This window comes from Camponotus vicinus, unplaced genomic scaffold (assembly GCF_025532165.1).
Source record: "Camponotus vicinus isolate PSW18456_S1 unplaced genomic scaffold, iyCamVici1.0 SCAF_6, whole genome shotgun sequence".
NCBI classification, from domain to species: Eukaryota; Metazoa; Arthropoda; class Insecta; order Hymenoptera; family Formicidae; genus Camponotus; species Camponotus vicinus.
In genome coordinates, this window is record NW_028141978.1 from 6,795,367 (window position 1) to 6,823,114 (window position 27,748).

The 27,748-nt window shown below is 39.5% G+C and overlaps 2 protein-coding genes across 3 annotated transcripts in view; one reads left to right on the forward strand and one right to left on the reverse strand.

Moving 5' to 3' along the window:
• The window catches only part of LOC145973151 (uncharacterized), a 174,525-nt gene that overhangs the window by 52,925 nt on the left and 93,852 nt on the right, over positions 1 to 27,748 (reverse strand). The gene's annotated exons all lie outside the window — the stretch shown is intronic.
• On the forward strand, positions 420 to 26,818 carry LOC145972859 (uncharacterized). 2 transcript variants are annotated; one of them, XM_083101871.1, is made up of 5 exons: positions 423 to 1,196; positions 1,976 to 2,023; positions 23,467 to 23,571; positions 24,030 to 24,490; positions 24,672 to 26,817. In XM_083101871.1, the coding sequence occupies exons 1-5, from the start codon at positions 915 to 917 to the stop codon at positions 25,459 to 25,461; spliced, it is 1,686 nt and encodes a 561-aa protein (XP_082957997.1). In that variant the 5' UTR covers positions 423 to 914; the 3' UTR covers positions 25,462 to 26,817. The 2 variants fall into 2 exon arrangements, with proteins under 2 accessions (XP_082957998.1, XP_082957997.1); XM_083101872.1 differs by lacking the exon at positions 1,976 to 2,023 and having other exon boundaries at positions 420 to 1,196; positions 24,672 to 26,818.

A 27,748-nucleotide genomic window follows, 5' to 3' on the forward strand; every position in this document is an offset into this window, starting at 1 on the left:
TATCGAATCGATGTAAAACAAGTTTCGAGAGATATCTCGTTCACACATTATGAGACATGTTAATTTTTCGAATTATTGAATTGTTTCTTTTTTTTCTAAAAGACAGTAAAATTTACATGATGATTTATAAATTTTAAAAGAATGTTCTTTTCAAAGGAAAATTCGTCAATAAATCCCATTTATGGGATCCATAGGTCCAGGTGTTAGCCAGCTGTTAACCCCCGACAGCTGATCACCTACATTTTTCCTAAACCTATAGTTGGAAAATATAAAACATTCGTGTATAGTGATCTTCGAAAAATAAGTTTGCTTGGCATAATACTCAGAATTATGCGAGAAACGAAAGAAAATTATAATTCTAAAGAAATAGAAAGTTCTTTTTATAGAGAGCAACATACTCGGAGAAGAACTGTCTTTTTCGTTGTTCAAAAGAAGTCTCCAAATCTTATCATTTTTTCAGTCCAAATAAATTTTCTCATGCTAACAAGAGTGAAAACAGGAGCTTTTCTGTTTTCTTTGGAATAATATCTAACAGTTGCGGATTCTCTCGGGCCGTCACGCGATTGGGCCGCATGCGCGCCGGAGAAGCAGGAGAAACTAGAAAAGGACTGCGCGCGGACTTTGGCGCTCAGTTTGACACGCACCGGTGTATCGCGCGTCTCGTCTGGGGTTTTTTCCCGCTGTTCGCCTAGTTGGTCGAATCGGGCGATTTAAACAACCGTCTGAACTGGAGAGAAAATTTGTCGTGTTGTGTTTTGTTTCCTCTCCTCGAGACGGGAATCTGTGCGGCGATGATTCGTGACGCGATTGTTCACATGTAGAGGCGGCGTTTCGCGATACGCGCATTTGTTAGTGCTTCTCTGTGCGTTCGATCGTACCCAGATATTCATCATAATCATCATCAGCTCGACGCGATGACGACCGAGACTCCGAAGGTGGAATTCGCCCTCGGCAGCGAGGTGTCACCCGGTCGTTTCTTCAAAAGCGCATTCGCGCGCAATTTCATCAGCAGTGGCCGCGACTGCAAGTCCTTGGATTACGAGCTGCTCGATAACGCCGTCGTGGACGAGCGGGAGGATCGCAACAACAACGCCCGGAACAATTTCTTCTCGCTCGTGAATTTCGCGGACGACAAGCCGGTAAACGTCAACGACGACGCTGCCGCTCTCTGGGAGCAGCCGAAGCCGAAAAATGAGGTGAATGTCTGTTGCACTGTTTTGCAGTGTTTTCTTTCACACAACGTGCTCCTCTTTTAATCATCGTAACGGTAACCTTGTACGCGAAATATCATGCACCTCAGAGATATTGCAGTAACCCTACATGTATCAGAGATTTGATATTGATATCAAGGATTCGAGAGTGTAAAATTATAATTTTGTAAAAAATAATGTATAGATTATATGTATATGAATTATCGTAACTGCCTTTATCCGCTTGAAGATTTCTTATCAAATTTTCTGCAAGTCTCAATCCAATTTATTCCCGATCAAGAATCTATAAAAGGAAGCTGCAATCTCTCTGTACATTCGTCTAGGAATTAAATCTCTCATGCATAGGAGATTATTCTTATTTGATTCGGAATCGCTTAGGCAAAGTTTAATATCGCGCTTGAATTACGACGATACAAGATATAAGATTGTAAGAATAATGATAGCAACAGCGGTGTACTTGGTTACAGTGCGTGCCTTTCTGTTTTACGACTAATTACGAAATTGGTAGCAAAGCGCAATGAAATCCTTCGAGCGTTAGAACGTGCGCACATGTTTTGTAAGTCGATTTAAATACAATAAACGGTGTTTCTCCTAGATATACTATCGGCGTATCCGCCATTGTGTCGGGTCTATTAAATGTCGAAAGATGCAACGGATAAATCAGTCAAGAAAAAGGGATGCTCGCACTCTCGTTGAAAATGCTCGTTTACGATGCGATACATACGACGGCTGTCAAATAATTTGTTACTTTCTATTCTTGACAGGCGGCACAGTCAGCTGCAGATGCAAACGAATTGGAGAAACTTCGAAAGGTGAGTTTATTTTATGCCTCGTCGGCTTTGTTATCGCATATTCATCCTCCATGTATGTTTCCGCCAAACAGAAACTCGGAAGTATGCATCTGTCCTAATATGTTTCTTTATATTTTATATCATTCAATGTGTTGTCATTATTATCATTTTTATTTCATTATTCATCAATCTGAAATCTACAATTTATAGAAACAGAATGCTTTGGAGACAATCCTAAGACAACATAATGTGCACTTTCTGTTTTATAATTGTGAATCACTTGGGGAATTATTTAACTAAAATGAAAATATTGAAAAGACTTAACTAAAAAAATTAAATTTGAAAAATCAGAGAATGAATTTTTTAATATTAATTTTTAATTTGAAGAGTTAGGATTAGTTAGGAATTCCTGACTCTTGGAGAATAAATTCCTATTGAATTCTGCGGGATTTTCATCTCAGTCTTCTGATTCTCCTTTCTTTCAACCATGAGATAGAAAAGGGCTAAGTATTTTGTAACCATGGCATTTTATAAATCGAAATGAGAGAGAATTCTTTCATGTATATGACTGTTTATGCTGAAAGTAACCAGACCATATTTCCGCCTGCCTTTATTTCGTTGTTAAGCATTCTCCGATCGGGCAGACGGTAACTAATCGTTCGAAACCACGTGAAATTATCTGAAATTCTATATAGTATACTTTTTCATGCTTATTTCCTACTATTACCATTATTATCCATTAATATATCGAAGCGAGCGGATCTCGTCAGGGATGTTGGAGTAATTGCGATCCGAGTTGCGAATATTTACGTAATGAGCCATCTATTTCGAACCTCGTAGATTCTACTTGTTTAGTAACTATATATCTATCGTTATTTGAAATCTCATGTAATAAATTACAAATAATTGTAATAGTGTATTAATAATAATTAATTAATAATTAATCCCGTCAATAACATTTTTCTTTATTAGTAGTACCTCCAGTAGTCGCTTCAGATTTTCAGTATTAAAGAGATCAAGTTCATCTATAAAATACTTATAATTATTGGCGCAAATAAATAATAGCGCAAAAACTCGCAGAAAATAATAGATATTTCACGGATTAATTAAGTGTCATGAAAAACTCGTACTATTCTACTGTTTCATTTAAAGTGAGAAAAACATTAGTTTGATTCCGAATCAATCGGGATATCGGAAATCACGAGTAAGACACGCGTGACGCCAATTCTCCGGTAAAAATCCGCACGATAAAGAATCGTGGGAAGTATCGAACTTGAAATATCCGTACTAAGGAGATCAGTTCATTTATAAAACTACTCAGTACTAAGGAGATCAGTTTATCTATAAAACATTTATAATTATTGGCGCAAATAAATAATAGCGCAAAAACTCGCAGAAAATAATAGATATTTCACGGATTAATTAAGTGTCATGAAAAACTCGTACTATTCTACTGTTTCATTTGAAGTGAGAAAAACATTAGTTTGATTCCGAATCAATCGGGATATCGGAAATCACGAGTAAGACACGCGTGACGCCAATTCTCCGGTAAAAATCCGCACGATAAAGAATCGTGGGAAGTATCGAACTTGAAATATCCGTACTAAGGAGATCAGTTCATTTATAAAACTACTCAGTACTAAGGAGATCAGTTTATCTATAAAACATTTATAATTATTGGCGCAAATAAATAATAGCGCAAAAACTCCCAGAAAATAATAGATATTTCACGGATTAATTAAGTGTCATGAAAAACTCGTATTATTCTACTGTTTCATTTGAAGTGAGAAAAACGTTAATTTGATTCCGAATCAATCGAGATATCATGAGTAAGATACGCGTGACGCCAATTCTCCGGTAAAAATCCGCACGATAAAGAACCGCGGGAAGTATCGAGCTTGAAATATCCGTATTAAGGAGATCAATTCATCTATAAAACATTTATAATTATTGGCGCAAATAAATAATAGCGCAAAAACTCGCAGAAAATAATAGATATCTCACGGATTAATTAAGTGTCATGAAAAACTCGTACTATTCTACTGTTTTATTTAAAGCGAGAAAAACGTTAGTTTGATTCCGAATCAATCGGGATATCGGAAATCACGAGTAAGACACGCGTGACGCCAATTCTCCGGTAAAAATCCGCACGATAAAGAATCGCGGGAAATGTCGAGCTTGAAATATCCGTAGGTGATTTTGTTCGCACTCGCGACACGACTGCTTCGCCACAGATCGAGTATATGTACGTATGTTTGAGCGGAAGTCCGCTTCAGCCCATCCCGTAATTATTATCAGTCGGAGGGACCGTGTAAGCCTTTGTGGAACCTATCCGAATGCACGCGCGTGTGTTTGTGCACCGTAGCACGTTTGTCCGACCGCGCCAGTGACCGGAGCGAGTTTACGTGTGACGTCATCATCCTGCTTTTTTGATCTCACACGCACGCACACAGGGACATGGCCGGTACAAGAAAATGATCACCCCTCCCTTGTTCCTTCTGGTCAAACGTGATGACCTGTTGCATGTGAAACGTAAAAGGGTTGAATGCCAATGTCTTGGTTTGCAACACGTTTGCGTTTCTTTTGTGCGTTCGCGTAAAATAATCACGATCCTGTCGTATGATATGCAACGTGTTGGACAAAAAGACAAAATGGATTCGTCAGAGATCGATTCAACTGTAAAATTAAAATCACGAGCTGCTTAAAGTGATGCGCGTTATCGTCGCAAAGGGACGATTAAGTCTCTTTTACCCTCTTTGTGCGCGCGCTATAGAAAACTTTTATTACGGTAGGCAATGCAATTAAGTAGTCGCACGTCTAAAGAACGACGCTATTATTTGCCTACCCTCGAGAAGCGCTTGTCTAAGGATACTTTATTGCCGCTTCCATTTACACACCTGTGTAATGCATACATCATGGTGCGACACGCATCGTAATTCCCTTCCTGATCCCCGCCAACAGTTTCGCACGTTTTACGAGTCACGCGGATAAGATAGGATCGGCCAAGAAAGCTTCGTAAGGGCCGGAAGGGTCCTTCCTGCCGATTACGAAATCGCGTCGCGGCAACCGGTTTGTAACAAAGGATAACATACAATGCAACCCTTTTACGGGGGAATTTCCCCTCGATACATTTTTTTCTCTAATTCACTCTTCTCTGGAGAAATTCAGATTTCATCGTGTTAGCTTAAATCCTCTCCAAGTTATTTTATCCTTTCGGATTTTTTATTCATTGCTTTGAATCGATTCGCGAAAGAATCGTAATCCTTGTGCACCGTTCGCACAAAAGGAGACTCGAAATTCTTGCGATAATTATATTTTCATCGGTAATTAGCGAACGCGAAGCCGAGTCTAATTAGTTGAATAAATCGGAGTAAAGAAACGAGTCCCGTTGCTCGCGCGAGGATTAATCGCGCGACCTCTCGTATCTTTTATCCCAAAACGTTGTTGTTTGTCGCAACATACTTGCTGCTAATGAAAGCAAAGTGCACGCGTCCACTGCTTTGTTGGCGGTATCAAGGCAATATCACGCGATTCCTTTGATCAGTTTTTTTTCCAATATCCGTCTCTATGGTTCAACTACATCGCGTCGCGATATTATAAAAGAGAACACATTTTTTATATTTTCCTGGCCTTCCGCGTTCGCGTATTATGTCACCCACGTCTACATGTTGTGTAATATTGTTAAATCGAACGTAATGTGTGTTTGAGGTCTTTTATTCTCTTCAAAAATATATAAAAAAATGTTATTACGAAACATTGTCAAATGCGAATTACTATAATTATAATATCGATACTTGAACTATAAAGATTAGATTAAATTTGATTCAGTTTGTAGAAAGTTTTTATGCAAAATAATAAATTTTTCATATTTGTATCAAGTTATTTCTAATAATAAAAAAACAGATAATATAGAATGATAAAAAGAAGAAAAATAAAATCCGTTTATTCACTAGAATTCTTGGAAGCCATATTGATTGTCGGAGAATATAAATATTTCACCGTTGTCTTTTAAAAGCCTAATAAAATCCATTAAGTAAACTAAATACCTCATGACAATCCTGACAGTAAAATAGCGCAATTAGTTTCCTTTTGCTCGACTTTTAATGGCGTCACTATTTTTACGTTGCTTCGTTCCGAGAAGAAACGAAGCTACGCATTTCTCAATATTGGTTTAAGCTTTTCCAGAGATATACGATGTTTACGACGCGAAGTGGATTCATGCGAACGGGCCGCAAAGTTCATAAGAAAGGAAGAGATTAATCTGTCGGACAGACCGAGGTGTTATTTCATTTATAGCGCCGACGAAGTTCTCGCCTCGCGATGCTAACGTTCTAGAAACGACGGCGAGATATCGTAATCACGTGCCGAAATATTGATTTTGCTTAATAGACGATCAAACACGATTGTAAAAGTACGAAACGAATAAATATAACGGAGTAAATTTAGCAAACGCAAATTTGCGAAACGCGGTATGCGAGAAGCCTGCTTTAAATATATACAAGCGAGTTTTTTATGATATCAGATGTGTATCAGTTTCGACACACACCGTTTTATTTTAGTTCTCTGCAAGAAAATTTATCTTCAAATAAAAAATTCGTCTTAAAAATCATTAAATATGCGATTTAATTCATTTTACGATTATTTCTCGATTTATTCGATCGCAGATTCTATGCAACGAGTCGCATCGACCTCCCTCGAATGTTATTTCGTACGCGATGAGACGCTCCGACAAATTTAATCATCGTTACCTCGCGGCACTAGAATTTCCTCGACATCGCGATGGCAAAATTACACGTTCCATTCAGTTGCATTGTGGAATTTACCACTATTGTTAGGCCTTTACGCGGGAGGAGAGGTGGTATCAGCGCGGAGGAGTTACACTTTCCGCGATGCGTACCGTTATTCGATATTACGGAGATGGCGGCGAGAGCGGGCGCGTTTAACCCGGCGCGTTTGTTCGCCGGATCGCCGGCTATTTACATAACCGAGTCCATGCATTAGTGCACTCTCGGGAATGCAGCATCCAGCGGCGGAGTCGAGCGCGGGCGCGAGCTAGTCTCTGCCTTCCCCTCATCCTCTCTCTTTCTCCGTCTGAGCCCCGTACGTGCTCTTCCGCTCGCCGTAGCCGCATAATCGTTGCATGTAATAATGATAAAGCCGAGCCACGTAAAATCCGATTCGTGGCCTTTGCCATGCGTCTGATACAACCGATAAGCGCGACTCGTCGTTATCGCCGATGCAATTTTGCTCGAGCGAGTAGTCGTCGTCGGATCGAATCGAAAACGCGGAGCACATCCGGAAGATGCGCGTAAAAATAACGACTCGTGGGTCATCCGTCGTTCTCTCCGGCAAAAGGTTAATTTTAATTCCATCGCTCCTCTCTTGTCGCGTGTTTCAGAATTAGGTGAGATTGGCCACGCTGCCTTCGAACTTATTGTTAGTCACTCCCACGACTCGCTAAACTCGTCCGAGTGATGTTTTCACATGGTTAAAATATGTGGGGAAAGAAATAGGTCGAATGTAGATCACTTTGACTCTTGTAGACCCGTGAGATGGTTAAACGATACCTGGAAAGAGCTAGGGACGAATTAGGCCAGCGATATTATTAGCCAGGTAATCGATACCATATTCTTTCCGGTAGACTTTCCTTCGTGATAAACAGCTACATGGGAATTAGTTTTTTCGATAAAAGTAAAATGTGAGAAATTTATAGCTTCCTATAGAGGATTCTCGCTCTCGCGCAATCTCAGCGTGAGAGGAAAAACTTACTCGGTGTAAATTGGAGCTGTTACTCTTCCCCGATATTAGTCTGTTTAATGTACACAACATGTGCATTACGATGCGTACGATAAGCAACGAGCTGGTGAGAAAATCAAACGGATTTATCAGCGTGTAAAGTGTATTTATAAGCGAGCACATTTTCTCGAGATCGTTTCAATCTTTATTGTCTTTATTGGCGCATTTGTTGATTGAGATAATGGTCGAAAAGATTGAGATTTGACGTAACGAAGATATTTAATGAATATTCATTTCATACATGTCTGAAACAAATTGCATCGCCCGTGTATTTTTCTATAACGTAATAAAGCAAATGAATGAGGAAGAATTTACTCTTTCTCAGAATATACATGATCTTTCCTGAAGATAGAAACGGTAGAAACGGGAAGTCACTCGCGCTTTTCGCCAAGATTTCTATGAGAGCATTTATCTCATCTAAATATGTAAATTAAATTCCTGGAATAGTCAGGTCACACATGCCGGATAAATATATACTAATCCTTCCTGTGTTTCAGCGCGCGATACGCGATACAATTTTGGCTCCATGACGTAAGACATTATGCGAATGTAAAATGGAAAATTTGTGTGCGTACGCGAACTCATTCTCAATATTCGCGAGAAATTACGGCGGACAAACTGATTTAACGTTACATCACTTCGTATATTATTGCGGTCATAAAACGCAGTTCAATGATCCGCGCGATCTAGTCCGCCAAGATTATAGCGAGCATTTCGCTAGTTCTCTCTTCGTCTGCTTGATGAAAAATGATCTACCGTCAACGTCAAAGTCTAGCTAATCCGTCACGTCCAGTCAAGTTGAGCACGTAACGTAAAGCACGTTTTTCTTTTCTTAATCGAAGGGTTCCGGATAAACGAGCGGAGTCTATAATTCTGTTTCAAATTTGACGTTTCGGAATTCCAAAAAACACCTTATAAAATTATATACGCCTTATTAACTGCGTTCCTGCTTAGGAAGGCCCTTATTTGACGATTACTTACACCGCAGTGTCATTACTCCTCTCTGCACCGTCGAGCCTCGTTCCACTCGGGTGCCCTCAGCCTCTTCCGGTTGCCTCTATCCACGAAATACGCACCTTCGCGAGCACGTACAACATGCATTAACCGTGTACATTCCTGCGTGCACACATTCCGGCAGCCCTGTCTCTCTGTTTCTTTTGTTGACAACATTTTCGAGCATCAGCGTACACATGCAGATCGTACCAATTTGTCGCAATATTAATTTACCGTGTGTTTATTAGAAAAAAAAGTAAGAATATAACACATTTTTTTGAACGTGACTTTGACTCTTAAAAAAATTAATAAAATAAAAATTTTTATCTATTATTAAACTAAATTATATTGCTACACCTTTTTTTAATATTAATTTGTCATAATATATAATAATTTCATAAATTAGTATACCTAGAGAGTATTAACAGGTATCTTAAAATAACTGTTTCGAAACAATAATTCTGGTTATATTTTATATTCGGATTAAGCCAGCCGTTTCTCGATTACGAACTGAGATATCGCATTAGCCTAAGGGCTGCCTCATTCGTTTCACTTTTATATCTCGAGAATCAAAGCGCGGCTCTCCTTCGTGTTCCTTTGTTTTCACGTTGACGAGCGGCCGACGCGCGATAATGAGGGAGAGAATCTTTAAATGCCAACCACCATGACTGTCAAGGAAGTTGTGATATATAGCATCACGTTGACATCCAATTTGCATCTCCATAATTATGATCCGTGACGCGTCTGTAATATCTTTGCCGCTCTCGCGATTTTCATTGCGCCCTTTGACCCTCGGGGGAATAATTAGAAAATTGAGGGATTCAAAAAGCAGCATTTTAATTATAATCATCGTAAGAGTTTACAAATGTGATGTTAATTTAATCAACAACCTGTACTCTTGCGAATTTTTCACACTGAAATTATTTCATATTTTACATACAATTAAATAGTAAAATGTAAAATGCGATGCAAATCTACTTCTTTCCTTCGCGAAGAATTCATACGACTCTTTGCTTGAGAGTTGCCGGGTTATCGAATGATCTATCGCAATATAGAGAACGAGAGAGATTAAAATTACGGCCGCTTTACGACCAATAAAGAGGCGATTGCCAGAGTAGTCACGAATCGGTCGATCAAGATTGAATCGAATCGCGCTGTTCGCCAAATAAGTCGGTTACTTTCGCGCGAGACGGCGATCGAAGGCACCTCGATGATAAGAACGAAGGTAAAAACGGCGTGAGTCATCGGATTCCTTAATTTTTATGAGCGCGCGCAAATTCTCCATGGCCATCAAGATCAATTGCCATAACCGATCGCCGGTGTGCCTAATTGCCGGGTGACCTCGCGCAATCGAACCACGTACGTACATAAGTAACTCCTCGATGCAACAGAGACATTCGCGGCCGCGCGCCGTTTACGAAAGCTGGCGATTGCGAATTCATCATAAGTAATATTCTGAGACTAATGAGTACCACTGACTGAGAGAGGCGAGGAAGTTTTTCGCGCGGACGAGAACGCGAGAGAAGATCCTCATCGTGTGTTATTGACCCCTACAGTCGTCAAAATAGACGCGAGGCGTAAAATTACCTGCAGGCAGTTAAACCAGGCATCCTGAGGGACATAAATCATCAGGGGAACTTGAAATTCTTTCGAATCCTTCGCGAGTAAATCAAAATTATATCTCTCCTATACACTAGCGAATCCTGACATCGATAATGGGAAGGGGTTTCTGCAAAATTATTTGATTTAATATTTTTGGTTTCATGCTTACAATTAGCTTTTACTTCAGGATCAACGACGAAAACGTGATGAAACTTCTAATCCCATTTTTACTTAAAAAAAAAATTTTTTTTAATTTTTAAAATTTTTTATTTTTTACATATTTTTTTATTTTTTATATATTTTTTCTTTATTATTTAAATAAATCCCCTCAAGTTCTGTTTAGCTAATTCATTATATTTTCATTATATTATATTTTTTTAAACGGATTCATCAAAATTAATTTCTTTTAATTTGCAAGGGGGGGGGCTTAATCCCAAACCCCCCCCCCCAGGATCCACTAGTGCTCCTATATATATCCCTCGCTTCTTCATTTCTTCAAACCATTTGTAATATCGGTGCTAAAATTTTAACGATAAAAAAAAGTCATCTTCATCATTCAAAAACAAATGGTAAAGATGACCAAAAGGAGCGATCGGCGTAAGAGAGTCGCGAAGGATTTTTTCAGCAGCCGCTTCAAACGTGTACGAGTGAAAGCCGAATGCAGCGAACAGCGTCCAATCTCACCTATAATTCTGCGTACACGCACGTAACGGTGCGTTTTGTAATAAGCCGACTCGGATAGCCGTGTGTCTCATCGTCGTCGTGCATATAATAATTCGTCTGCCGGCGCGCGTCCTCTCGCAGGACAATCATTATTCCAGAGCGCTGGTCAAGTAGGTAACCTCACCTCTTGCCTGCCGCTTATCTCATATTCGATAATGAGTAAACTGTTAATCAAACGTTTCCGGCATCATTGTGAAGTCCGCTAGAAACATAAGCCGTCTCTTGCGGATTTTGCAGATAAACTTTAAGGCATCCTCGAATAATAATAATAAATAAGTGGAAATTTATTCAGTCAATTATCATATTTTTGAATCATACGTACTTGAAAGAAAATTTTTAAATATTTTCTAAAAGAAATTAATGAAACTTGATATTTATGTACGCCATATGTTCATACGTGATATGCCGCATAAATGTGTACAGCTATTGCATCGAACGAATATATACATATATATTGTACAATCTGTGCGATTCAACCGCACGTCATTAATCAAAAATTGCATATTGAAATATTTATCAAAAGCGGGAACTTTGCAATAGAGGAGGCACTTTCCCATTCAGTTACTGGGCTATTAATGTTGACGCGCCCACAAAGACGTCTCGAAACTAGCAATTCATTGCAATCTCCCAACGTAACAATAACAATAATAATAATCGCTTTCATACGCGAGCAGTAATTAAAGTCGAAGTAAGCGGTCGCGGTAAAAATAGCGCCGATTCTTAATCTATGAATCGACGATCATATTATATATGTCGGATCGTGCATCGGTTTTCCCGATCTCATTTATCGCGTGCGATACGCACAAAGAGGATATATATACGACAAAGAGGATATAAAAGAGCGATCTATTTCCGGCTCTAGTACGGCCTTGAGCGTCTCCTTCCACGTCCCCTTGGTTCTCCTACGTTCCTCATCGTCCAAAGTCTCGAGATTCAAACCCCTTTTTGCTCCCTTTTCGATCCCCCTAGCCAGCTAGCGCGTCCGATATATCGCCGGAATAACTCGCTGTGTCTCTCTCTCTCTCTCTCTCTCTCTCTCTCCATCACGCTCCGTCTGATCCATCGATCCTGCGAATTCCCGGGCGTTTTATGAGTCTGCTAAAACCGCGCGGATATGGTTTCACGCCGGGATTTATCCATTGGAGAATTTCGCCACGCTCGCTTGCGTCTGGAAACAGCTTAGCAGGGTGATAGCAGGATGCTCCACGTCATTTCCTCTCGTACACGAATTCCGCGCGATCGTGGAGTAAATTTGTCCTCGAAAATATCAGGATATCGATCGACTTTTTTATATGCATATCGATTGTGAGACTATCGGGGAATTTTTCAAAGAAAAAATTACTAAAAATAATTTTTAATCCAACTTTAGACGAGGAGATTATAATAATCTAACTTGAGAGTGAATTTCATCATATTTTGTTTCGACGTACATTTGGCAAACTGTATCGCGTATAATTCTTTTCAACACTTTTCTTCGCCATGCTTCGCGAAATGATCAATTTCAGTTTACGAGAAGCCATCGTGCACATCTGTCGAGTGCAGCTCGGATCAACTAGTTAGCGTGCGATGTGTCGACAACTCACGGCGCGAGAATAAAGGTCGCGTTCGGTTGATCATCCTAATTACACATCGTAGCCAAGGCCGGGCAGGACGTCGTTAATCTAATAATTGTCATCATTAATTTATCGGACGCACGCCACCCCTGAACCACGAGACGGCGACTGGCTATTGACACAGTTCGTCGCAATTAACATCGCGCGCCGTATCCCTTAATTAAGCGCACGCCGTGCATCAATTAAGGTCCGTTTAACGTGCGCCCCGGCGTTCTCGGCGGCTCAAACGCGATTCAATATGCGAACTTGCATACACGTTCTCTCTCCGGCTTTCTGCATGCTGTCTGATTTTCTGCCGAGGCTGAGTCATCGCGCGCGCGCGAGGGACTATCGTAAAGTATAATCTGACGTGCCTGGCAACGCGGAGACAACTATATTGTGCAATCGATAATTAAGAGTTACAAGGGTAGTCAAGTGAATTGTATGGATTTTTTAAAGAATTGCCTGACACAGCGTTTTAACGTACAAAAAATTGTTAAAATTATGTGTGCAAAGAAAAAGAACTTAATCCCCATAAAAAACGATATTTAATATGACTCAAGTACTTCCTTTTGATTGTAACGAAATAAATGATTGTAATAAAATATCGATTTGTATCGGGAAAGTTTAACATCTTTTTTTTCAAAAAGTCATTTGCGGTCGTGTAGATCGCTTTTTTCCTCGACCAAAGATTTTATTTCCTTTAAATGTTCGCGAATTAATGACCGTGCATGGTTACGAGCGAAGCCAAGCCGCGATGTGAAAGCAAGAGCGCATGCAAATGTAAACGCAGGAGGTCTTTTATGGGATGTTGCTGGGAATCGGATCAAGGAGAATGCCCCTACGATTATTTGGTCACCGGCACAAGCGATTTCTCGGTGCAATCTTGTCCTCCTGTAAGCGGCTTGACGCTTTCATGGACACCGAATTTCGCGATTATGGATATATATATACACACACATACATACGAGCAATTGCCTTCTTACGACCTTTACGCGCTTTCTGCTCTCACGAACTGAACGATGCGTAGAGAAAAACGGCAGCCGGACACTTGCGTATCGCTCAATTTTTTTCACATATAACTTGATAAACCTTTATAAGACATATGATTAAAAGTTTGTTCTTTTTTTCTCCAAAAAAGCCCCGTATGTAAAGTAAATCTTTGGTACATACGCGGGAGATGCGGAAGAAAAATTGTAAAAGTCCAATAAAATTAAAGGATTCTGCCGATCTCGCGAATAGGTCCTTGTCCCGTGGATCGAAAGACCGGATATTGCGAATGCCATACCCGCTCGGCCAGTATGTAATATCACACGCAGGTGTGCAGGTTCACGGTCCAACAGTCGTAATATGTAATATCCGAGCTGGGAGAATCCGATCTCTTGCGACGCAGCGAGAATCTCGACGATACGAAACGCCGAGACGTTATGCGATCACGACCGCTCCGTCTTCTTGCAGGGCGTTTTCGATACTCGTACTCTGTGGATGCGAATAGAAATGTTTGTGTATATATATGTACGATCGGAATCTGTATGTATTGTGTAATAAATGAGATTAAGGCGCGCCGTTCTGTCTTTCGTTCTTTCTCTCTACTTGGGTCGATTTCGTAAGCTTCTCTCCCGTTCTTAATACGTAATAAATTTTCCATTTCCCAAGAATATATCTCATTCACGTTAGTTTACATGCTTGGCATCACGCGGTCATAAAGTTCAAGCTGGAGTTTTAATTTGATCCTTTTTTTTCCTTTGGAAGAGAGGCTTTGAATCAGTTGCATTCACATAGATTCATGGCAATGTTGGTCAACAAAATTCTTTTTTTTTTTCTTTGCCAATGTTATAGATAGAACTATATTTTAAAAAGAATGCAGCGTGTGTCGTTAACTTAGGATTAATTAAACTGAACAAAATTAGCCGTGAGACTGATGTTTACAGAAACGACATGTAAACATTCGTTTGTTGATGAAAATCTCGACGGTAAATCTCTCGATTTTATACATTCAAGGGAGATTATGTCATAGCGAGTTATACGAGAGATTTTATCCTATCCGTAGTTCTAACGACAGTTCCGGTAGCGACAAAGGAAGCCGTTGAACGCATCTAGATGGATGACACAAGCGTGAGGAGTTCTTCGACTGCTGACCCAGATGAATACGGACTAAGTTCTAAATGTAGTCTGAGAAATTCTTTTTAATGGCCCGGAGAATTTAATGCGGGTGCCACCGTCATTCGGATAGCCGGAAATTTACTCAATCAGCTTCATCGTCGGATCCGAATAGATAGAATCAACTGGCTAATCTATTTAATATATCCGAATTTTTTATTATTATTATTATTTAATATGTTATTTCACATCACTAATGTTTTCTTATAATTCGAAAATGAGAATATTTAAAATAAACTATCAAATAGTAAAAAAATTATTAGAGTTTAAGCGACAAAGCAAGTCTTGTCTTTGCGGAAGCATTATTTATGCCGGTTGGAGAAATTGATTTTTCGACCAATTTTTTTATTTTTCGCGTAAACTTTTAAAAAATAATGTTGCAACGTTGTAAGAATAATTCCACTGATGTGCGTCTAGAGGAGTTCCGGCAGCGAAGCGCTCACTTTGAGATCCGGCCAAAAGAAGAGCGTGCCGAGCAACACAACGCCACAATTGTGCGGAGCGCAGTCTCTAATCGCACGCTCTGATTAGCGTATGTGTATGTCCGCGCAATGATCTCTCGCGATGATGATCGAAATGAGTCATCTGAACGCTATTCAAATGGCAGATCGATCGTTTCTTTAATGAACGTCGAGGATCTCGCCGGCGCTCTCTCGTCGCTCAATCGGTATCACGGCAAATTTTCCGAAATGATCAAAGAAGGACAAAATAGTTCAAATCGTTTCGTTGTTTAACGGTGCCGGCCATTCGCTCGTTACGCAATATTTCGAAAATCGTGCACAGATTGATCCAAACTAGCGAATAAATTGTTACCTCCATAGATAGCATAACGACGGCGATTTGTCCACCTCGTTTCGCGCTCCAGATATCACACCGCTATTTGCATTTGCTTTTTAATTCGCCGAAGAACTTGGAAGAACGCGAGGTCCGCATCTTTTATTTCATTCTCCGTCGCGCGTACTTCCCTCGTCCCGAGAGTCGCCGTCGCGTTTTTATTTCCCCGTCTCTTTCCTGCCTTTGCGGCAGATGCCATCCACGAGGCGTGACCGACCTAACCGTCGCCGTCCCTCGTTTCCCTTCCTACCCTTGAAACTTCGCTTAATGCCACCGACACTTTTCGGTGCGACGCTCCATCGTGCGTACAAATCCGCCGGCCAACTCATGAATGGCGATGGTATGAACTATTCGTGAAAGCCGACGACTTATTTTCGGATCCGCGTTATGACACGCGTGTATGCGCCTCGAATGCACGCGAGGTGCATCATAACGCTCGGCGTCATATCGCTACCGCCATTGTTACGCGTCGCGCGGACTCGCGTCGGAAATTGCATTGTCGCATTCTACTTTTCGTACAAAAAAATACCCTCTTTTGCTTTTTAAACGCGACGAAACATCAAAAAAAAAAAAAATTCCGAATTTTAAAATGTTACTTCGAAATTTATGCATATCTGTACAAATTAATTTCTTAAATTTCTTTCTCTACAAAAGAATTGAAATCTCCCGCACGGAAGAGACAATTTATTTATTTCACATTAGAAAATAGAACCAGGATTCTCTTTCTCTTTTTTTCTCTCTCTCTCTAACTCCGCGCGAGATAAATTCCTAATTGATTCACCCATTTTTTAATAAACTCGCTACACTGTGGAGAAGTGAAAATTGCATTTAGAAAATGCGCGGCACTAATCGCATCGTCGCGCTTCATATGCAGCTGCTACTCTGTCGGAACAGAGGGAGGGATAATAATCCCGACGCATACAGACGCCGTTAGTCGTTTCGGAGGAGATTCACGGAGACTCGCGCCATGAGTCACCGAGCGACGATTTGTATGCAACGCGTGGCGCCGGCGCTACAAACTTTGTAGCTATTGTGCGAGAGGATCGCATTGTTACGCGGGTGTGATTCTCAGGTCGCGTAGACGGGCGGGTTTCGGGGATTCGACGCGTTTCGTGCGTCTACATCGTCGAGTAGCCCTTGTACGAAATCCCACACAATCGCGACACGTAACGCGCGATATAACTGTACAAGTAGCGGTGTTTAATATGCGCGTCGCTCTCGCGAGCGCGGTCTCACAAGTTGATAAACTTGTGAGAGGATTCTCATAGCTCTTGTACAAGAGAAGAGGGGGTGAGGGCAAAAACTCGCGCGCCGGCAAACTCTGACGGCTGCAAAATGGCGCCCAGACTCAACCTATTTTCGGCGCATTCCAGCTGAATGGATGGAGAAGGCTAACTCGCAGACGGTGTTTCGTTGGGAGAAATCGTTTCTCATTTTATTGGAATGCCAAGAGCCTCCCTCTAGTCTTCCCTCCTCCCTTCTTTTTCTCGCTCTCCTTCTGTCATTTCCTCTCTCGTTCCGTTTTCGCGTTGCTTTGTCATCGTTTCTTCGCAATGATTGTAAGAATGCTTGTCGGTCGAGCAATGATTAGATAAATTCAAAATATAATTCTCTTCAATTTATTATTTAAAAAATATAAATGATCGAAAAAGCTTTCGATTTTATGCGTCTCTTGTGTGTCTTTCTCGCATTCCAAAAATTCCAGTAGAAAACACCTACGAAGGGGCAGACACATTGCTAGACATTGCAATTACCTATCGGAAAGTATTTTCGAAAGCTTTTTAAACTCCTTTCGTCAATTTCATGAAAGAAATGGGCGATGAAAGTATTGATCACTGATTCTCACAATCTATATATCGTACAAAGGAACAAGGATAACAATTGTTGAAGATCTGTTCGTTTGGTTATTTGAACGGAGACTATTATAAAGTAAAATAGTGGATTAATTATATCCCGTTTCACTACTTGACAATAACCCTTTCTAGGGAATAATGAAAGATCTAGGTGGATCATAATTATCCATGGATTTCGATCTCCAGGTGAAAATAATCATTAATATAGACAATAGAAAAGCAATTTGTGTCGCAGCCAGGAGCTCTCACATACGGCGAAAGCCAAACGCGCGAGAAAAAAACGGAGAATGTATATAAGAAGCATTTGCAACACATAGAATTTAGTTAATGTGGAGGCAATTTGATTTAACTTTATATAATTTATACTTTCTCATAGTATTTGTAAAATTTACTTGCAATGTTGAAATCAGAAAATATGACATGTGTTCCTCGATGCTTTAAAAATGTCATTTTAATTTTTATAAAATTACAAAAATTTATCTAAATATTTTGCGTGTCATAATAATGTGATTTAAATTGACACACATCAAATATTTGTTGGATCAAACGTTTTAAACTTTATGCGTTATTTTACACGTTTCATGCGTTTCTTATCGGATTTAAAGTCGATTTAGCTTCGTTCTCTATATGTATGACGTATTATGTTGCATTTTATTAACATTATTTCAACATTATTTACGTCACAAGTATTTCTATCATTGTTCGTACAAAACGTTCTAGTCACGCTCGAGCGCGTGCATTCCGGCTTTTAATCGCGCGATTGTCTTTGTACAATCTTTATCTCGCAATCTGTTATTATTTGTAAATTCCCATTCATACCCTCCTACGTCAAGCTCTTTGCGGGTTAACGACTGCCGCTCGTCGCTGTGAACTCGTTCTCTCAATGTTGTTTAGAAACCGTTTCGTACGGTACCGAAGTTTTTTCTCATTAGTCTCGTCTCATTCTCTTTCGCTCTTTTCTCGTTCGGAAAGAAAAGTGCACGCCAATATCCGCGCAAATACTGTTGTAATTTTAACGTTATTTCCGAAATTATTGCCCATGCATAAGACATGTTTTTATAAAAATGATAAATTAAACAGCATCTATTTATAGTAAAATATTTTGTCGATCGTAACAGAACGCGACTTTTTTCTGATTCTATCGCGATACCTTTCAAGCATATAATTGACACAACGTAATTGCTACGTTTAATTAAGTTAGCAATAAATTCTCTCGGTTAATCTATAAATAATGGCGTGTTTAATATTAATCCCGCCTTCAATAAGAATCAACAACGTTATTAAATGTAAGAGTAATGCTTTCGCGATCCTCTCTCTCTTTCTCTATCTCTTCGACGGTGGTGTATATAAATGCGAGGCGGTGTTTATAAGCTCTCGGAGCGCAAAATGAATGAATTAATTGGATAATGGATAGAGATAGATCGTAAGGCAAATCATCGAGTCCCAATGCGAGGAGCTGCAGTCTTACACGCATCGCCCAGAACAGGCGTAGCCGGAATATTTATGATGGCGCAAACGAGTCCACGCACGCACAAATTAATCTCGAAGGATTCTTCGTGCGAGATTTACCCTTCTCTATTTCTCTCTCCTTCTCTTTCCTGCTTCTCTCAAGACTCGTCCTTCGTAAAGCTTTCTCATTTTTTTTTTAAGTTGATGCTTAAAGAATCAAGCTCCTTTCGGAGCACGGTGCTTAATGAAAACCGAATGCATTCAACATCTTCTGGCTGCTACAGAGGATGGAAGGAGAATATGTATTTTACGAGGCAATTTCACTTCAATTACAATAATAGCCGTACGAAATTAGGAATTAATCCGCGAAACCACTACCGTTATACTCGCGGTGGACCTTCCGTGATTTGATATCTGCAACGACTATGTCCAGTAGTTGAAAAATTTCATCAATTTCTTTTTCAGACATTCCGGCAAAGATGCCAAGCCTCCGAGAATATAAACGGAAGTTGAGAAAAGCGAAATATGGCTCGAAGCGTTCACTTATACCATGAGCAGCTGGAATAGTTTCACAGCATATGTTTTTTTTCTAAATAATGAACTTCCGAGAAATATAAGTAGTATACTTTCCGTGTGTTTGTGCGTGTATGTGTAATATTTGTATAAATTACAAATTAATCTTCACGCAACCGGGAACGAATATCTACGCCAACGCACGTGATAAATATTCCGCGCTACTTTCAGTGCGTATATCCTTCCGCGTGTGAAAATCTCCCACGTAAGGTGAAACTTGACGTTAAATCTTAATGACGAGTGCCCAATGGATTAGTAAGCGCGGTTCTCACGCATTGGACAAGTTGGATAAACTTTTCGAACGAGCGGAGAAAAATCGACGATCCCCCGATTTGCATGACGCGAATGCGTTCTTGTTTCGCGCGTGGGTCGCGAAGGCATCCGCTGCTCGCGGTAATAAGTGAAAGGAGCGATGCAATTTGAACGATCGTTTCATCCGAACGCGAAAAAAGGATAGATTCGAGGAACGCGAACTTACAACTATGTACATCTTAATTAAGACTTAATTAAATCTAATGAACCTCAAGAATGTAAAAGAGAGATGGATATTAATTAATTAAACTGTCTTTGAGAGGCAAAAAATTCAATGGAAACTTCTTTCAAAAAGTAATTATGTTGGGAATGATAGATTTGAAAATGTGTTTTCATCAAATCCTGTCTTTTGCAGTAAAACATTTTTTTCTTTATAATTTTTAATTGTAAATATTGTTATCCTATATATGAAAAATGAGACAGATTTTTTGAGTATTTTTTAATTAACTATTTCCTATAAATCTTCATCGAACGATTGAATAATGACAAAAGAGCGGAAGTGCGGGAAAGATAAAATCTTGAATGCCAAAGCTTTTAATCGAACCCGACAAACGGTTGACATTGACGTTGAACTATTTAAAGAACGATACGAATATCGGAACAATGGCGGTTCGATGTCGACGCTAATGACTGTCGTATTTCGACTTGTATTCGGCCGTTCTTTGTAATTGCAGACAGGTAGACTACGCACGAGGAACACATGGCGAGAGAGACCTAGCATTTCCATACAATAGCGGGGAAAAGACGGTGTTTATTGCGAGATATCCGGTGATGGCCTCCGACTGATAACGAGGCCAGGATGAAAGATGTTGAAAGACCCGTACGTCCACGAGAGAGAATCGCGTCTAGATCAGATTTTCGCGACAAGGATACGTCCCCTTTGTAAATACAAAAGACTAAATGTTGAAACTAAACGCTATTACGGCACAAGTGTAACAAAGATAGACAAAGATAAACTTTAAAATCTGTTCTCCGAGGAATAACTCAAACATCAGATGCAATCGAGAAACGACCAAGGTTGGAAAAAGTCTAGAGATCTCGTAATAAAAGCGAAAGTTTGTCCAAATTTTTTTCCCTTAATCGGTGATTCCTCCGCCGTTTCTTGCTGATGCGAGTGCGTGAGGGTATATTTACGGAAAGCTGAAATTTTCATCGGCGGCGGCCGAGCGGATGGGGTCACGCATGGTCGCTCAGCCTGAACAGTCCACCGGCTGAATACTCTATCGTGACGTCACTCGCTACGGTCACTGCCTGAATTATTCACTATTCCTTCGTTTCTAGTCGTTTCAGCGATGCCGCGTGCAATCTTGTACGAAAGTTTGTTTTTACGCACGCGGCGCGCATTCTGGCGGAGCGCGTTTTATCGGCTCGTACTCCGATAGAGATCTAAGGCGGTTCGCGACGAATTAAAATTACGCTACGATTCTTTCATTCATCCCTCTCTTCACTGTGAGATTTTCGAAATCCGAGATGACAGACTTTTCATTGGATTAATCGGAAATATCGCGAGACAGTACTGTGTCAAGGCACCATTGCGAGCTTCCAAAGCGAACATTCCAGGATGTAATCAACGACGATCCTTGTAACGAGCTATCCTCCAAGGACGCTACGGCCGTCCGTTAATAATTACAACGATCCTCCCCGATGCTCGGCCGCGGTGCCCCGCGATAGCTATCGAAATTAGATAGAAAATTGCCTTCGTCCTATTCGACTTTAGCCGGCGGTTTCATTAAATTCTTTGAGAGATGCGGAATCGATAGATTCCGCTGGATGCTATCGCACGGTATCTCATTGCGTGCGGCCAACAACTACGCACGGTATATCGATTAGGCGTGGAAAAAGAAGACAGGAATGCGAAGGATAAAATGATAGGATCCGGGGATTAAGAGCGGAATTTTTTCGCAGCGTCACGAGAGACGAGATATAATTTTGTTGGTCGCTTGCTCATGGAAAACGTGGAAAATGAAGCGCGCCTCTTTTAAAATCGTAACGATCCGCTCCGGCTTCCCCTTCGTGACCTTTTCTCAATGCCTCGCTTCTGATTTATGGATCGTTCACCATCGTTCTCTTGAAAACTCGACAACATTATTCGCCGGCCAATATCCCACGCCAAGATGGAGAATATCCAGTCTCTCTCGGTTAAGGTTGCATAATAATCTATGCGGCGAGGATAATGAATCGCCGCTTCGTCGGATATTAATAGCCATCGCTGCTCCTTTCGCGGATTTTTTCATTTTGCCGCTAGTTTGGCGATCCTTGATCAAGAGTCATATACTATAGAAGAGTAATTAATCGTTTATAAAAGATAATTAATCGGCGCAGTGATATTTTAGCGACAAAAATTGGTTTATTAATTATCGCTCTTGACATGAAATATTATTTAAATCGAAACTATCAATACTCGAAACTGTCGAGTTAATTCACGAATCAACACGCAAAATTATGATAAATTTTATCATGGAAAGATAATATTATTTCTACTAATTAAATTACGATATAATAATTGCAAAATAATGTATGAATAATAAGTAACAAGACTTATATGGAAAAATTACTAACACTAAGTAAAAAAATTAATCGCGCGCGAAAATTTATTTGACGTATGGATAGAAAAAATTTACTTTGAAATCATATAAAAAAAGATGACATACTCTTTTTAAATCTCAGTTAAAAATTCACACAGTGCGAATATATTGAAAAAAAAAAAAACAGGAAAGTCAGTAGAAGGAGGTTTGTAGGCCTATGTCGATTACGATTGAATTTAATTAATTAACCAACGCGCGATGGATTAGCTCAAAGATCTCATTATATAGCTCGTTTAACGTAGAGTATCTTTTAAAAACGCCACCATTATAACATCGGACATGTTATTAATCGACATAAGTACTCTTCGCAATGAGCGGAATAGCGTAAAATTTGTAATAACACGCTCACATGCCAGCAACACGTCCCGTGATTAATCGCGGGAAGCTATCGACGCTCGCATTTTCTGTATTTTGTACCTCGTTCGCGTTCATCCGGTATATTTCGTTTATCGCGCGTGGACCGCTATCTTGTATATACGTGAGCTCTCGCATTTCCTCTTTAAAATTATGATTTCAGAAAAGTAGCTCTACGACTTATCCGTGTCTCTTATCTCCATACCTGTTGCTTTCTCAAAAATCAATTTCATCTTTCTAAATTTATTATTTAAGCAGCAGATTATTATTAATATAGAAACGAGTGAGTTCTTACTAACAAAGTAAAATGAAACTAGACAACTAAATGAATCCATAAAATCCGCTCCGCGAAATTTATTGCTAAATATATTTTCTTTCTAAAGATGGAATATTAAAAGATCCCCGGAAAAATATTTTCGCTAAGAAAATTGGGAAATTTTTTATAATTTTTTATAAATTATTTTCATTTATTTTTATTATTTATTCTTTTTTTTAATTAATATTATATAAGACTCGGATATTTTTAAAATTATTCATAGTTGATACGGTCATCATGATGCAAATTTCAAAATATCTGAGAATCCGATTCGAGGATGTGTGTGTATAAATAACACGAGTTCTTTTCTTTCTTGTTGCAGCAATGCCAATTGCTGAAAAAGGAAAACCGGAGATTGCAGAGCGCCTTCCTGCAAAACGTCTTTCTTCAAGCGCGAGTCGACACGCTTCAATGGCAGGTCAAACAGGTTCGTAATTGCGCGAAAAGTTGAAAATCTTTAGAAGAAAAAGAAGAAGAAGAAAAAGCGACCGATAAGATGATCACAACCGGTTTACCTCGCTCCGGTTATTCGATATCGCGTCACGTAACAACCGGTCGGCTAGTTTTCCCCCTCGATAATTCGCGTGTGATTTTTGTCGAGTTGAACTTTTCTTATTATTTCATTATCATTTTATGAATGAACTCACGCGCACGCATTTTACGATTTAATTTTCCAATCGTCATGAATGTAAAAACCGTCATATGGTCTTTACCGCTTTTTTTCTCTTTCAATTTTTCTTATTTTCAGAGACTATTTTTATCAGCACTTATCTCTCTCTTTCTCTCTTAAATTTCAAATTAAATTTGTTCCTCGATTAATATCAATGAATCAACGTAATAAAATGGCAGGAGTGAAAAGTTGTCATCATTTTCGTTTGTTCGCAGGTTGAATCAAACAGGCAAATGTATCGTTCTACGATGGAGCAGGTCGCCCATTTCTTGGGCCGGATGCACAGGAGCCTGGAGATCCTCTACACCAAGGAAAATCCCAAGGACAAGAGACGCGTGCCTCGTAGTCGCAGCGTGCACACGGTAGTGCACGCGGATCCGTCGCCGAACCGCGGTACCACGACGCCGTCGTCCTCCTCGTCGACGTCCTCGCCGTTCACGCGCGCCAAGTCGGTCACGCAGATCAGCTCACCGAACGCTATTTGCTTCCGCGAGTTTACCTGGTCGGTTCTTCGGAGGAACGACCCGGTGCACTGCACATCGTCACGTGCCAAGCCATCGCAGGATCTCAACAAGACCAACGACGTTCCCGATAACGTCGTTTATCGCGAACCCAAGCAGACGGAGTTGAATCCGGACGATGTGCCGCCGGAGAAGCTGTCCCAGGAGGCGTTTAGGTGTGAAAGATTTTGAAAGAATTCCACATTAAATCCGCAGATTAATTTATCCCCTGTCATTTTCATTATTAAATATTTTAATAATTACTAGTACGTCGATATCGTTATCTTTTTATTAAAACAATATCAAGATTAATGCATTAAATTGAATATTATAATTATAATATATATTTTCGCACAGGTTACTGAGAACCGTCGAATCCTTGCTGGCGATGCGAGAGCCCGATCTCGCGAGAGTGACGCCGATCGAGGACAACGGATCCTCCCCGTCCCCGACAGTAGACCATCGTCATCACGATGCATCTTTATCCTTACCGAACGGCAACTTTGCCAATTCGACGATGCTGCAGGAAGCCACCTATGCTCCCGGCAGTGGTCATGGAAACGAATCGATCAACAATGATCAACAAGACGACAGATCGGGAAACCTTATCAAACCGCCCGTTGCCGAGTTTACTCGAAATCTGCACGCCTTCGTACCAGGCGTAAGAAGATCGCCCGACACCGCCTCCTGGAACTCGAGTAGCAGTTCGAAAACGACCGAGGAGGATGATACCGTCGCACTTGCCACACCATCGAACGGAACTACGTCAAATGGCACGCCAACCTCGACTCTCAGTCGAACCGCGAAGCGGTTGGAGAAGAAGGAATCTAATCCGGGCAATTTGGCTGGCAAGACCAAGGTAAAGCCGGCCAGCAGCCCGGTAAGCAGCGCCGAGGGTGAGAGCGGATTCTTCTCGATCAGCTCCTTCCAGGAGGTCGGTCTGCCGCCTTCGACGGCCGCGCCGATTACGCCTGTCAAGGGGTGTCACACGGAAGTAGGCTTGCCGGAAGTGCCTCTCGACAAGGCCAGACATAGACGGTGGTCCTCCACACCGGCTGAAATCCAGGCGCTCTTCAAGCAGCATCGGGCGAGCTTCGGCGGGACGCCGCAAACCGTCACCGAGTCCGTCAGCGTCTGTTGGGTTTGAACCCTGCGAGATATGATCGCGCCGAATACGATCCCACCGCATATGTCCGCGGAATTCCGCAGACTAGATTCGCTCGAAATCACGAGCCAGACTTACATGATCGATTTTCAGGAATAACATTTAGATAGATCGATAGAAAATATTCAAGTAAGCCGTAAGATTGTAAATAATTTTCTATAAGCAATCTCTCGTGCGGTCTCTTTTCTTACGTTGATAAAATATGTAGAATCGTAGCATTGATTATAGCGATAGCAGCTGCGATTCGTTTGGTAGAGAAAAAGAATCAAACGTATATGAAGCGTACGTTTCGTCGCTATGCGAAACGATATCGATGCATGTATGTAATTTGTTGTTTAATGTTTTCGAGAGGATCTCGGAGTACATTAACGGATAGAAAATCAGGAATTTATATGCCTGCGTAATCGAGTTTCGTTGATCATGCGGGGGCCATTCTATAAGTATAGAAAAGAAGAACTGTACTTTCGACATATTGTAATCAGCCATATCTCTCGTAGTTTCGCGAATATCGTACATATCAGTATCAATGAAACTTTTCCCGTCTGTCGATAATAACTTTATCTACACTGCAGTTTCGATCACTAAAAATTTATAGACGTTATTTACGTTTTGCGATCGTTCCCATTTGATCGTTTAATTTAGTCATTATTTAGTAAATTAAATTGTTATTTGACTTGCATGTGTTGACTTTATCTAATTTTCGAAAATAACGAGAAAGTAATTTTAATAATTTATACTACTGTATCGCAAAATATAGTTAAGTTAATATAATTTGATTTATTAAATGTGCATATAATACAATTTAGATTTGGAAGAGAGAATGCTAGAAGAGTATACGCGCAAAAAAGAAATTTTTTTACTTTAAACGATAAATTAAAATCTGCCGCAAATGTTTCTTCTTTTGCAAAAACTTATATTTTTTAAGGGTTGCATAGGTTTCCGTAATTCTATGTTTCTTGTGCATGTTAATATCAATGTAAAATATTTTTAATTTATTCACAGCTGTTACTTAACTATCAAAATCAATTTATTCGCATATGACTATTAAAAATAATGATTGTTGAATTGATTTCACATTGAGAGATATTCAATTTTTGATATTCTCTTCAAAGTTAATAGATAAAACTATAAACCTCACAATTTCTCCCTCTATGTTTATTATGTAAGGCTGCGTACTGTAATTCACTAGAGGGCAACATATCTTTTTATATAATAATAAAATAATATCGCGTGATCTGAGATTTTATCATAATTTTAGAATTTGTAATGCTGTTCTCTGTATATTTCTCATTGTTCGTAATTTGTCACATTATCATTCGTAATTATATAAAACAATTGAATATTATGCCATGCGTTTTGATTTTTTGCATTTTCCATATCTTACTTTTGCTTTTCTACACAAATCTCTTTCATATTTATTATTGTTATATTTTAATATAATTATATTAAATGGTTTTTATTAAATTTGCATAATTCATTAAGAAATAAATAACGTAAAAAATATAAATAATTATTAATTATAGAATATTATTTTATATTTTCCAGCCTTATGTGTTTGAAATTATTATCTTGTGATTATGCAAAAAACATTTTTTTATATTCCATATTATATATATATATATATATATATATATATATATATATATATATATATATATATATATATATATATATATACACACACACGCGCACACACATATCTTTATTTTTTTATTTATTGGCAAAAAAGAAAAGAAGTTTAGCCATCAGGTACATGCCTATTATTAGGCTAATATGTTCACAAAACAAGTAATACACTTTTCTCTTAAGTTTACTTTACAACGCAGGAGTATGTACGGTACTCCCTAACACATATCTTTATAAGAGAAACTGAGCGCTACAGACATCTAGCAGAGAAAAGAAAAGCTGCAGGCAGCAACCAGACATACAGGCATGTATCCAAACGCATTTTTTATCCGAGATAGGAGTTCTAATTATCTTATCTACGAAGATTTAACGCGCGTCAAATGACTTTAATTTACATGAAATGATAGCGCTTATCGAGATAGGACATTATGACATACAGAGGGTATTTTTTTCAAATAACCGAGATAGATTGATATCTAAACTCATATATAGCTAAATATATCAACATACGTAGATACATAGATACAAAAAATAGATTTGATTCATCCAAGAATTTCGAGTTTTCATCAAGAAGATCGCTATAATATTTAAGAGATTTTTTAATCACATTATTGAACCAACAAGATAATCTAAATTTAAAAAA

Excerpts from the sequence above, each read along its gene's own strand:
- LOC145972859 (XM_083101871.1), top strand. The coding sequence starts at position 915 with ATGACGACCGAGACTCCGAAGGTGGAATTCGCCCTCGGCAGCGAGGTG. Across the intron at positions 1,197-1,975 it reads AGCCGAAGCCGAAAAATGAG|GCGGCACAGTCAGCTGCAGA; the intron begins GTGAATGTCTGT and ends TATTCTTGACAG. Across the intron at positions 2,024-23,466 it reads AATTGGAGAAACTTCGAAAG|CAATGCCAATTGCTGAAAAA; the intron begins GTGAGTTTATTT and ends TTCTTGTTGCAG.